This window comes from Acipenser ruthenus, chromosome 8, assembly GCF_902713425.1.
Source record: "Acipenser ruthenus chromosome 8, fAciRut3.2 maternal haplotype, whole genome shotgun sequence".
NCBI classification, from domain to species: Eukaryota; Metazoa; Chordata; class Actinopteri; order Acipenseriformes; family Acipenseridae; genus Acipenser; species Acipenser ruthenus.
Window position 1 is genome coordinate 2025179 of NC_081196.1, and position 13191 is coordinate 2038369.

At 42.4% G+C, this 13191-nt stretch overlaps 1 protein-coding gene across 1 annotated transcript in view; it reads left to right on the forward strand.

Moving 5' to 3' along the window:
- Window positions 1-13191, forward strand: part of LOC117406431 (cyclin-dependent kinase 8) — a 53460-nt gene extending 40269 nt beyond the window's left edge. Inside the window, exons 8-13 of the mRNA XM_059027996.1 lie at window positions 1109-1178; window positions 5208-5280; window positions 7643-7740; window positions 10572-10650; window positions 11125-11283; window positions 11928-13191. Coding sequence (XP_058883979.1) covers window positions 1109-1178; window positions 5208-5280; window positions 7643-7740; window positions 10572-10650; window positions 11125-11283; window positions 11928-12053 — 605 coding nt within the window. The 3' untranslated portion in view covers window positions 12054-13191. The remainder of the gene's footprint in view (window positions 1-1108; window positions 1179-5207; window positions 5281-7642; window positions 7741-10571; window positions 10651-11124; window positions 11284-11927) is intronic.

The following is a 13191-nucleotide window of genomic DNA, read 5'->3' on the forward strand; positions in this document are numbered from 1 at the left end:
GGGCTCCAGACCAAAGCACAGTAAACGTTCATCCATAGCTTTTAATACACCCTGTGAAGGTAGAAGTTACTATTACTTAAGCATATAAGGAACCCATAACATTTGAAATATGAACCTGCTTGCAGAGGGAGGGGAGGGCAGTCATTGGAACAGCACAGAATGGTTCAGTGGTAATGTAGCTTGGGGTCTGTATTCAGAAGACATCCACTCGCCGGCACATGATTTGAAGCTCTATTTACTGGCATGCTAATGCTTTCTGAATACAGCCCTTGGTTTCTTGAGCCTTTTGGAACCCTTTGTGACACAGAAGATTCTGGAATGTTCACACAGTAGTGCAGTTTAGAATGTAGAAGCATTTACTGCTAATTCCAAATGGAGTAGAGTGCTTGATTGAGCCTGATTTCCAATGCAAACCTGCAGACAAGAGCTTTCTAATGTGCTGAATATATTTGGGACACAGAGTATTCATCTTTTAAAACAATAAAGTCAATAAATGAAAGCAGACTGTTGGCGGAGAGATGCATCCCGGTCTTGTAATGTGCATTACGATGGCTTTGGGCTTCAGAGCTGTTTTCAATAATGCTGCAGTTTGGAATGGCAGCTAGACTGAAAAACAAGATGGCGAGAAAATTAAGTTCAATCACTAGAATGCAAACTGTACTCATTATCAGAAATGACAAATAAAATAATTAGAAATTATACTGACCACCTTCAGTCATTTTGGTGCCAGTGTTTGGTGCCCACTTGTTCATTTGCTGAAATCAATCAAATAAAAAATAAATAACGTTGTCTCGTTCTCTGTCCTGAACGGTGCTACAAATAGAGAGCATTGTCCTGTTCTCTGTCCTAAACTGTGCTACAAATAGAGAGCATTGTCCCGTTCTCTGTCCTGAACGGTGCTACAAATAGAGAGCATTGTCCTGTTCTCTGTCCTAAACTGTGCTACAAATAGAGAGCATTGTCCTGTTCTCTGTCCTAAACTGTGCTACAAATAGAGAGCATTGTCCTGTTCTCTGTCCTGAACGGTGCTACAAAGACACTGGCTCTGTCAGCCATGCCTACAGTTCTGTTTGGGGGCATACTGACTGGCTGTGTATTCATTCCACAGAGAAAGACTGGGAAGACATTAAGAAGATGCCTGAACATTCAACACTGATGAAAGACTTTCGAAGAAACACGTATGTTGAAGCCAGTCTTTTTAGTACTGTAATGTCTAAGAGTGATCAATCCCTGACATTAGTGGAGCACGGGGTTAAGAAGACCCCACTGTACACCTAAAGCTGAGGGAACATGAAGCCACATTGTGGCTTGGTTTCAGGAGACTAGGTTTCAGGCCACTGCATGGCACACCAGGGGAGACTCAGGGTTTGAAACAGCAAAGTTGGTTCAAACTAGGTCTCCTGGAACCAGGTTTCAAGCCAATGTTCCTGAAAAAGTGGCTTTGTGTTCCCTCAGCTTAGTGATTCAGTAGCACAGGACAAAACCCCCCAACATACACATTTAGAATGGCATTTTTTATTGATGATTATGCAAAGTACAGATAAACATTTACCTCAAACTCATTTGGTTTGAGGGTCCACACCACCTGCCAGCTGGGTGAGTCAGTAGACACACCCATAACAGATGGTACCAAGGGGGAGTTACAAGGGTGGGGTTGGGGGAGGTGGTGTGATGCAATGAATCGGACGCTAGGAAAGGTAAGTTACTTGACCTATGTATTCAAGTTTTAACCTGAGATTGTAATGCGTGCCTCACAGTCCTGCTTTTCTGCTGGTATTGCAGCATCCCCTTGCTCGTTCAGCAGTCCTATACCTAGTTTGTATCATTAAAACAGACCCCAATGATTTTTTTTTTTTAAGCTGATACTGCAGAGGAGCCGGGTAAAAAATGTTTGAACAAAGTGAAAGTAATGCTGCAGTAACACGACCATGGGCCCTAGATAAAAAGCTTGAACTTGCATGTTCTGCAAATTTCAGGTGTGAGGTTAAAAGCTAGCTTCAGCTGCATATTGTAATCTCCTGTTTTACTGATCTAATTAAATTATTAATCCATGCTCGAGTTGAACGGAGAGAAAGCTACCTTTCCCTGGGGCAGAGATCAAAAGACTGGGCACCCTGAGGGTCCACAGAGTTCTGCACTGGCCTTTGCACTTAAACTCTTTGCTTAAGGAACCAGCACTGTCAAATCCTGACCGCTTACAAATAAGTACATAAGAAATGATATTGCAAGGAGGAGGACTTCTGAAGTGTGTTTCATGTAACTGGAGGGGTTATACTGTCCCTCCCTCCTGACTTGTATCTCGCAGTGATTCATTCTGAATACTTTAACCCCACCCCAACTACTGAGTGGCAGCAAATTCCTACATTTCTATTGGAGGATTGTAACACGCTTGCGAGATTTAAAATGAGATTACAGTTAGAAACAGAGAATTGTTCCTGTTCGTGATATTTAAAGCTGTATTACAGGGGGAGTATTTACACACTCGTGGAATTTAAAACAGAATTGCAAATTGTGGCGAAATGTATGACAATGCCTAAACACACAAAACCCAGAAGAATGTGCCGTGAGCAGAAGGATTTCGGTGTGGAAGACAGCAAAGGAAAGAAGGTACAATTGAAGTGTGCAAGTACTGTCTAGTTACTTTACATATTGTGACAGGAAAAAATGCCCAAGAATTTTGGGAAGTAACCGAAAACAATCATTTCATACAGGTGTATAAAAAGCAAAAGCCCCGAAAAAAAAAAAAAAAAAAAATACAAAAAACTTCTGCTTTCTAAGATCAGAGCATTTCGTCGTTGTTCACTAGTCAAATATGTTTGCAAAAAAGGAATATTTCCGGGTTAAATTGGGTCTCGTCAAGCGCAGTGCCAGATGCTTGCAGTTATTTTGTATACCAAAGCAACAGAGTCCATCCCAGATACCACTAATTGGCATTCTAAAGAATATATTTGAGTTTGTTCTATTACATGAAAGTGATACAGACTCGGTTACTGAAGATTGTGATTGGTTGGGGATGAGAGGCCCAGTGGATTTGGCAGCAAGATGCAAAGGCTTTTATCTCCAGGTCACTGGTTTGTTTCTTGCCAGCGTCCTACAGAGGCTGAATTCTCGTGTGCCGTCTGTTTCATTTCAGAAACTGTCTCTCTGTGCCGTGTTTCCGTGTGGACATGTGTCCATGTCTGCTGTGCACCCCACTGTGTGTGGAATCACCTGTGTAGTGGATATAGTGGAGGCGGCCCTGCATCCGTGTAGCTGTGATTTTCTCCTTGTTCACATTATTAGCATACGTTGGTGATAATATCAGATTCAGGTTATATGGGGGGGTCTGTCTGTTTGTCCAGCTGTACTGAATGTCACACTTACTGTACACTGTTTCTTTCAATTCCATTTCCTTTGAAGGAATTGGAATTTATATTTTAGAGATGTAATAAGTGTTGTGATTGTTCAACTGTTTTCATTTGAAGCCAATTTAATTTACTAACCAACAGTGACTTCAGTTTCAGTGATTTGTTGCCACTGTGAGAAGCTCATTTTAACAGAATACTGCTGTATTGCAATTTGGTGCGTCGGAACTGATTTAAAGGGAATGGAAATTGGGAATTCATTGGAATTGGGACTGAAATTGAAAAACAGAAATTGGCCCAACCCTGATTCTGCAGATATGGCTTTATATACTGAAGTAGCTTCAAATTTGTTTAATTATTATTATTATATGTTTGTTTTCTTGAACATTTCCCTCGGTATTCAAGGGGATTCATTCATTCTGAGAGGTTCTGGATTCCGTTATTGAGTTCTTGAGTTCTTATGGGTCTCTAAATGTTCCTTTGTCTGCAGAGAAGCTGAAAGACAGCTAATGGCAGATTCAGATTGAAAAAGAGCTCCCTATTGGAACAGCAAAACCCAGAGCCTCTTGATGATAGCAAGCAGGGTAATGAGGGGGAAAGATGATACTTGAAGAAGCAGTACTTACTCTTCATGTTATTAATTCAGTGCGTCTCTGTCAGCCACACAGCCGGAGAACAGGGCTGGGGATCGGTACTTCTGAGAGCTGCAGTTAGAAACGAACCATGGGGTTCAGATGCAGCTCAAGGGCAGATTTCAGTTCAAGTGGTATAGACGTGATCAGAAAGGGAAGGGTGTTGTGCTAATTGTACTTGAACTATTGGGGGATTGCCTTTGTTTCCGAGGCAGCTGTAGTTTGATCTGGCCCCTCTGTTTCCAGGATTACTGGGAAGATTATGGAGGAATTTAGCTCCAAGATTAAAGGTCTGTGCTGGTGAATTTAATTGCGCAGTTTCTGAATATGACCCCTGTTCATAGTCTAGACAAGGTGTGCATTGCAATGTTGGGTATGTTGTGTTGTTATAGCCATGCTGCTCTGTGAGCCGCTGTAAATAACCTCAGCTCTTAACCAAGGGAAGAAATAAAATAAACCTTTTCTTCAAAACCTCAGGAATATATAGTGGAACTTTGGACTGGAGTCCTAATAGTAGGACTTTGGTAGCCATGTGTGTTTTGGTGTGGTGTTTTTATTTTATTTTTTAATATTGCACTTGGGTAGACAAGATTAATACATTATTTTTTAATCGATCAAAGCCCACTGGTGTGGTTTAATCCAATTAATCATGAATCGATTTAAAACCCCTAATAAATATACATGCAAAAAAAAAAAAAATACAGTTAAGAGTGAATTCTTGCAGCCATGGGGGGCTGATTGTTTAGCAGAGTTAAAAACATCTCAACATCCGTTTCAAAGTGTGTGCCTGGGGGGGGTAATCATGAACTTTCATGCTGGATTTAAGGTTGTTCACAAAGATAGAAAGCAAGGATGAGTTTTTAAATGTTTTTCTAAATGGAGGTTGAAAAAGCAGAAAAGGGATTTGCAGTTTAAAATGTAGGAAGCATTTTGACAGGCAAGGCAGCTTCTTTTTTGATATGCACACAGTGCCTGTGAGCCTTTGAAAGACCGAGTGAAGAACATCCTGTTCCTGCTTCTACTTTTACAAAGCCTCTGTTTGATGAGGAGCTCGTCCATCACAAGATTCATCTAATGGAACTGCTCTCCACATAGCCCTGCGCCAAATCCATCACACAGCACTGGGTGTGTTAGGCTTGGCCTTGGGGTTTTTTTCTTACAGCACTGGTGAAAAGGAATAATTGAAAATGCAGATACTGAACTTTCTTTTGTGTGTGTGTCTGTTTTTTAGGTATACAAACTGCAGCCTTATAAAGTATATGGAAAAACACAAGGTGAAACCCGATAGCAAAGCATTCCATTTGGTAAGTCATAGTAAAGCCCTTTTTTAACATGTCTATTCTGCATTCTGTATTTTGTTAATTAAGGGGCACATTGTAATCTTGCACTCTCATTCTGCTTCTTGCTGCCCTCTCACAGCTCTCTTTAAATCCAGCGCTAATTAAAAGGCATCCTTTTTATTCCCTTGCCCTCTGCCTCCAATTAGTTTTGAATAGACTGAGGATGTCTGTCTCAATATTCATGAACTGCTCGGAATGAAAAAAATAAACAGAAGGATATCTTTCTAATCCGTTTTTGAATCCCTTAACAATTTCATTTAAGATCTGGAATTTGATTCCCATTGCATAGCAGTTTGATCCTTTCCTGGTTTTACTGTGAGTTTAATAAGTCACACCTACTATGCAATAGGAGTCTTATTGCCATCCCTGTAAAAGCTATGAAGTGCTGGTTCCAGATATCGCTGCTGATAGTGATACCTCTGCACAAGCACAGTTTGGATTCATTATTAAAATGCTGCATCACCATAGTGTGTGCAGTACGCTGACAGCAAGGCGTTTTGTTTTCAGTGTGTGTAAAACGTTAAGGCTGCGTGCCTGCTCTGTTGTGTCCCAGCACTACCCGATGCAGATCTGAACTGGAATACCCTCCTCGGCTCCACAGCCAGGGTTTGCTCCTGTGGAAGGGGGTTCACATGGGCACCGCATCTATCTGAACCTTTGATTTAATTAATCCAAAACCAACTGCACTGCAAGAACATAACGTTTACGATTTTGGCTGAAATCATACTGGGGTTTGGCCTCACCTTGGTGTGCGGCTGCTTCTCCCATTTCACCCTGGGCCTCTTGATTACTGTGGAAGGCTGAAGGAATGCTGTAGTTTCATTAGGAATTGCTGCGGATCAAGTTCACCCAACAGTGGTCCACTTGTGCCCCGATGGCGATGACTGCTGTCAAGACTTGCCTCTCTGTGTTTATTCTGTGAAATATTAATGGCTGAGGCCCCCAGGCTTTTTGTACTTTGTTATCTGAATTTGAGGTGAAAGACACGAGAGGCATATGAATCGGCTCACTGGTGCTCCTGTCCCTCCTCGCAAACCTCGTTTTGTCTGCTAAAAATGTGAAAAGCCACGTGACAAGTCCTCATCGTGGATCTGTAGCCACGCCAGCACTGTCTACTAAAGAAAGTTATAATAATAATATTATTATTATTATTATTATTATTATTATTATTATTATTATTTTTATTATTATTATTTATAAAAATAATAATAATGAAAAGTCTGTGTTGATGCGTACCGGTGTGCTGTTGTACAACACAAACTAACTTTTTTTTTTTTCAATTCGAGAATCATTTTTTTCTACTACTGCAATATTGCACTAACAGATTAAAATGAGTAAATTGTGATTTAAAAAAACAAACAAAACATATTCCAGTATTCTTTTGTATCTGCTGAAGTCCCGCTGCTGTGTTCTTCTATATAAAGAACGTGGATGCCTGTGGACTCGCTCATGAGACTCGTCAAGGGCGTTGGTAATCACTGAGCAGACCGGAGGCCTTCATGCGCTTGATTTGCATGCTATCCTAATACTGTAGCTCTGTCACGCTCTCTCAATATCCAATCCCACTGAAATTAAATGCAAAGAGGGAATCCACTTTCACGTAGGCGGTCTTGGATTTGAGTGGCGTGCGTGTGTAGAAAGTTGTCATGGGCGTTGGTACTGTGCTGTATTGCCCCATGCTGTTGTGTAAACTTCCAGGAAGCCTGCTGTTAGAATTGTCTTCCTTCATTAGCTCAGGTGATTTGAATAGTCGGTTAAAGTATTTTTTTCTCTCTGCGTCTCTGTGAGATGACAATGGGTGATTTCCTCCAGATTTACTGCTTCAGGTCCAGCCCGGCTCTGTTCATTTCTGCAGGTCTCTGTGGTTTACCCCTGGGCATGGCTGTCTTTCCTGGCAGTATATTTAAAGAAGGGGTTCTGAATGGCGATAGACTGACCCTGGCACTCGTTTCAGTGGAGTTCGGTGCCTGCTCAAGGGCAGGGTATGGCATGTTCTAGGCTGCAGCTCTGGCCCTTGTAAGAACATCGCTGGGTGAAGGCCACGAAACGGCAGGCAACTTTCAGACCCTTTTTTTTTTTTTTTCTCTGGAGACCGTATCTCTAGATAAACGCTTATTAAAATTGTGATGAAGCTTGGCCTCGTATCATAACCTGGGGATATATGATCCGTTTGTCCTAATGTTGTATTTACTGCTGTACCCTTTCCCTCCTGCCCCATTGTTAAAAAATGAACATCCAGTTTGCAGACGAGATCTCATTTGGTTCTTGTAATCCGTGCATCTTCTTTCTGCTCCTGTTTTCACGTCACTTTTCTCATGTTTTCCAGCTCCAGAAGCTGCTCACGATGGATCCAATCAAGAGAATGACCTCGGAGCAGGCTCTGCAGGACCCCTACTTCTTAGAGGATCCGCTCCCCACTTCAGAGTGAGTGTCCCGCAGCACGGCCGCACTGTGCTCCGATGCACGCAGCAAAAACGCATTCAAACGAAAATGGCAAACCTGCAGCCTGCTATACTGAAACCTACAGTAATGAAAAAACAAAGCCCACTATTAAACTTGCAATATAAAGGGCGAGTGCACTTCTGATACGAGCAGTACTGCCAGCCAGCATTTATCAGCAACAGTACAGTACTGTAACTTAACTTTGCTCCGTTAGTTCACAAATAAAACACATCTTTAGAGTGGCTTTTCAAAGATTAGTCGGCTGCTTCCACAGTTCAGTAGTTACCGATGTGTACGTTCCACCCGCTTCCTGACGTTTAATAAGACACACCTGAGCTTGTTTCGTATACACTGTGGCTAATCAAGCTCTTAGTAAAACCTGGAATGAAAAACCTGGTGAAACTGCTGTGCAGCAGGAGTCTTATTCCCATCCCTGCCAAACCTAGGCTCATCTTGGGTCAGGAAATGGAACGCAGTGTCTGAAATGCCCATGACGTTGTGATAGCTGGAATAATTAGCTAAGTTTGCATTGCGTTCCATTTCCAGTCCATTCCGTTTCATCAAGGGAAATGCACTTCCAGTTCATATCCAGGGATCATTTGAACGATGTGGAAGAAATCTGCAAGCCGATCCGTTTCCAGAGGTCTTCTCCGATGCCCGCTGCTCACTTCCTGTGTGTGGGATCATGCCGTCGGCTTCATGGCATGGATTTAATATTAAGACTGCAAAACGGATTTGTGTGTTTCCAGTTTGCATGAAACGGCACAGAAGGAATATACGTACGACAGTGTGCAGAACTGAACAAGACAAATGTTGCTTTTCTGTTTCCATGACTACTTCCAATCCATAGCAAAGGAGTGCTCCTAATACTGTGGCCAAATTGGTGCCACCCCTCTGCAGAGTTAAAGCTCCTGTCAACTGTTTCTGTACACGAAGACCACTGTAACTACCTTGTTACCAGTATGTCACTTGAATGGTGAATATGACTAATCAAAGGAATGATGATCTGCAAAATAGCTGAAAGTGATTATTGAAACTTTTGATACAAGAGTACGCACTGTCCACCGGGCAGTCTCAATCCTAGACCCTGAGCTGGGTTTCATGGTTTTATTTTTGGAATATGTTAATGCAGAAGTCCTGTGTAGTAACGTGCATGACTAGCACACAACCTATAACATACACCACTTGTATAGAACACCATCGCCAATGTTCTAGAATAGTACTATAACTACACCACTTGTTAGAACACCATCGCCAACGCTCTAGAATACTATAACCAGTGTGTACTGCAAACTAGTGCTGCACAAACTGATTGTTCGATTATTCTGATTGATCTCTCCACAGAAATCGGGTGCTGACAAGCAGGGGAGGGTCACTGGTGTTGTTGACTGAACTAATTTACCGTTCAAAATGAAACCAGTGAAGAGACAGCTGCTTGGATTTGTGATGACTGCTGCTTTTCTAAGACTGGAGAACAGTGATCCACACAAACCCAAGCAGCTGTGTCTTCACTTGTTTCACTTGGAATGGGAAACTAGCTCAATCAACAGCAATGCCCCTCACCTGTGGAGAGCTTGATTCATGCAGCTCTACTGCATTACATGTAAAACACACTGAAATTCTAACATGTGTAAAAGGTGCCTGATCTACTCGAAGGACTGTGGAGCAATATGTAGAAACAAAGACCTTTTGGGGTTTTCATTACAAGCACCGATAAGGGATCTGGCAGAAACGTTTGCTAAAATATCAATGATGATCATTTGGACAGGTTTAGGTGCTGTCAGGTGTTTGCAATGTCCAGCAGCAATTTCACATTCCTTCGGTAACACTGCCCTCTGGAGGCCACTGGCACTACTGCCCATCTAAAAAGACAAAGCACTGTTGTATCACACAGTACATGCTCCTGTTCTGTTATACACGTTCCCCATTTTGAATGAGCGATGGGTACAGTATTCTACTTCCACTCATGGCATCTATGCATACTGTGGCAGTGAAACATAGAGCCGTCCTGCTCTGCGCATCAGTGTCTTTGAACTGCGTTCTTCTACAGGACACACATGAAGAGTGATTGCCAGGCTCGCTTTCATCTTCGGACTTCAAATAAAACCAGTGCAGCCTTTTCAAATTGCCATCACGGGACAGGCCAGCGGTAACCGGTACTGTGAAACACAGTGACTGCAGTTCGAACTCTTTCCAGCACAGGTGTGAATGGAGGGTGTGTGTTTTATGTAGAGATTTTCATTCTGATGGCTTGTGGATTTTGGTTTGGAAGGGTATCCAAATGAAGTCTGAATAAAAGGGACACAAACCACCGCCAATTAACAGGCTCTGGCTCACAGCTACAGCTCCTTGGCCCTTGGTGATGCATCAAGCAGAGAGTTAAACACGTATTGCTCAATGTCAAGGGCTGCAGCGGGCTGTGGATGTGCGAGTGAAGGAACGCTGATGCAATTACAAGGCATCTGCCTTTGATGTAAACGCTGTTGTGCTGAGTGTTGAGCCTGCAGAGGTGGGTTATGCCTTGGGCAGTAGAAAGCCTGCAGTAATTGCATCAAAGGCTGACCCTGATGTGATGCACCATTTCCATAGGGACCCTGCAGTCAGCTCAGTCTCCAAGCTGCCTTCAAACAGCATAGCTGTGTCATGAAAAGGATATATATAAGAAATAGAGCTGGGGGATTGAGGCTGCTCTTTGTGAATGTGACAGTCCTCCTTCAGCCCTGCTCTGCTTATTCCACACAGTCACAATGTCGTTAAAGGGGTAACAGTACAATGCCAATCACAGTGAAATCTTGTCTTCTCTTTTGTTGCAGTGTTTTTGCTGGTTGTCAGATTCCTTATCCCAAACGGGAATTCCTAACGGAAGAGGAACCAGAGGACAAGGGAGACAAAGTACGTAAAGAAATATGAGCGAGCGAGGAAAGGGGAGGTAACCTTTTCATACATGAAATATTGAAAATAGCTGAAATAAAAAGTAGTTTTGGACACACATATATTTATTATTTCATTGAAAATGTTTTCATATGAGGCTATCATGCGTTTGCATTTGCGTTTTCTCTGTATGAGTTTGCCATGCATGAAAAAGTGCTTCTTAACTGTTTGCAGTGAAATGTAAAAACATTGCAGTGTGAAAGTTGAGCTGATTTTATTTATTTGTAGTCAATGTGAGAGCTTTAAATAAACAGGAGTGGAAGCAAGTCTCTCATTACATAGCACTTTGATGCAGTCTAGGTTTCACTACTGTATTTGGATCGACTCACACTGCTATGTATTGTCCTATTCCCAGCCTTGAAATGTGAGTGCCTCTCTGTACATTACCCTGCTTGTGTCCTGCAGTCACGCCCTCTGTCTCTTCTACCATTCCAGAAGAACCAACAGCAACAGCAGGGTAATAACCACACTAACGGAGCTGGCCACGCAGGCAACCAAGACAACAGCCACGCACAAGGACCCCCCCTGAAGAAAGTCAGAGTGGTTCCTCCCACCAATACCTCAAGTGGACTCATCATGACCTCAGACTACCAGGTAACTGCAAGCCTCTTCGTAGTGCTTCCGGTCTGAGCACACGGGCAGCGCGCTTGCATGGGGCCGGGCGTTGCTGCAACTTTGTATTATTGCTTCAGACGCAGCGTTGATCTGTCCTGTGGATTTCACCTTGTTTATGGGCTCAGAATGAGACTCGTCAGAGCTGTGATTGTAGGGAGCAGCAGGCTAGATCTCAAACAGCAGGGTACATAAACTGCAATGCTGTTCTGCATTGATTTCATTGCCTGGGTTAAAGCTGCTTGTTCTAGCGGTAGCGGTGCCTGTAGCAGGTGATCAAAAAGAAGGTTATCATTAGATTTAATGACTTGTTTGGTGGCTACCTCCTAATCCAGTTGAGAGAGTACTTTCTCTTGCACTCATTGTATGACAGACCCTGACAAGAAATACACTCTCAACTTGATTAGAGGCAGCCTCCGGACACTTCCAAACACAGCGACTTCAATGGAAGTAATTTGTTGCCACGGTGAGAAGCTCATTTTAACAGAATGCTGCTGAATGCAATTTTGATCAATGATGTGTCAGAATTGATTACAAGGGAATGGGGAATTGGTTCAAAAAATGTATTGAAACTGGGATAAAAAAAAGGAACTGACTCCCTTGCTTTTTTTCTTTCTGCTCTGAAGCGCTCCAATCCACACGCTGCCTATCAGAACCCTGGACCAAGCGCATCACTACCCCAGAGCAGCATGGGATACTCCTCTACCTCCCAGCAGCCTCCACAGTACTCCCACCAGACACTCCGGTACTGAGCGGTATTCCAGTGCGCAGTGATCGCTGGGATAGCAGGACTGAACACGAAGCTGCCGGACTGGAGGAGAATGTACTGTACAAGCACACCACACAGCCTGCCCCCCGCACGCTGTTCATTCATTGTCACGGGGGGGCTTCGGGTTAGACTTGAAAACTATCAGTCCAATGCATATTAAAAGAAATGGTCATAAAAAAAGGAAAGCGAGCACTAGCACAGTTTGTGTCGTTGATATGCTGCTGCTTCATGGTGTACTTGCCCTAATGCAGTCAGACCAACTTTATTGTCGTGTTCCAGCAGCTTAAAAAAAGCTGTGAATGTGTACTAGAGCAAAAAGTGTGTTTTTATTGTCAATGGTGAATGTTCGTGCTACAAGATCTGACCAGTCACAAACACATACAGTACACTCAACAACCACAATAAAATAATAACACCACAATCCCATAACTGGTACTTGAAGCCTAAATGTCTCGTTCTCATGTTGAATCAGAAACTCTGCTGCCTGAAACAATAAAATAATAATAATAATAAGTAGGATTTTTGGTACACGTTTTTAGTTTTTGTGGCTAGGTGAATTGTTCCCATTTCTCAGTGTTTATGCTGCGTGTGATGAGGACTTTGTGTAAGTGGTACCCTCAACAGCTTTTCTTTTTTTCTTTTTTCTTTTCTTCACTGTGTTCTATTCCACCGATACTACAGCTGCTATATCACCAATGGTAAATAAGCATAACGCCGTCTGTGAATCTGTCCATCACTTCTGCAGACACATGCACACAACTGATGTTGCTGATCTGTGAGCATGCTTTGGGTTAAGAAGCATGGCTAATAGGTTTTTTATTTTTCCGGCAAATGTTAAGCATCAATCTAGATGTTTCTCATCACCGGTTATATATATATATATATATATATATAAGACCTGATTTTTAGTGGATTTTAATAAAGAATTTGTATTAGATTTTTTTTTTTTTTTGATGTTTGCACACTGTTTTAGGGATGCCCTTATTACAGCGACTGTGAGCTGTAGGCAAGCCTTACAAATTTGTGAAAAAAAAATGTAACATACATTGTACTGTACTGTATTGAAAAATACAGGATTGAAGCAAGTATTGTGACAATAAAAGTGAACCATTATAAACTTC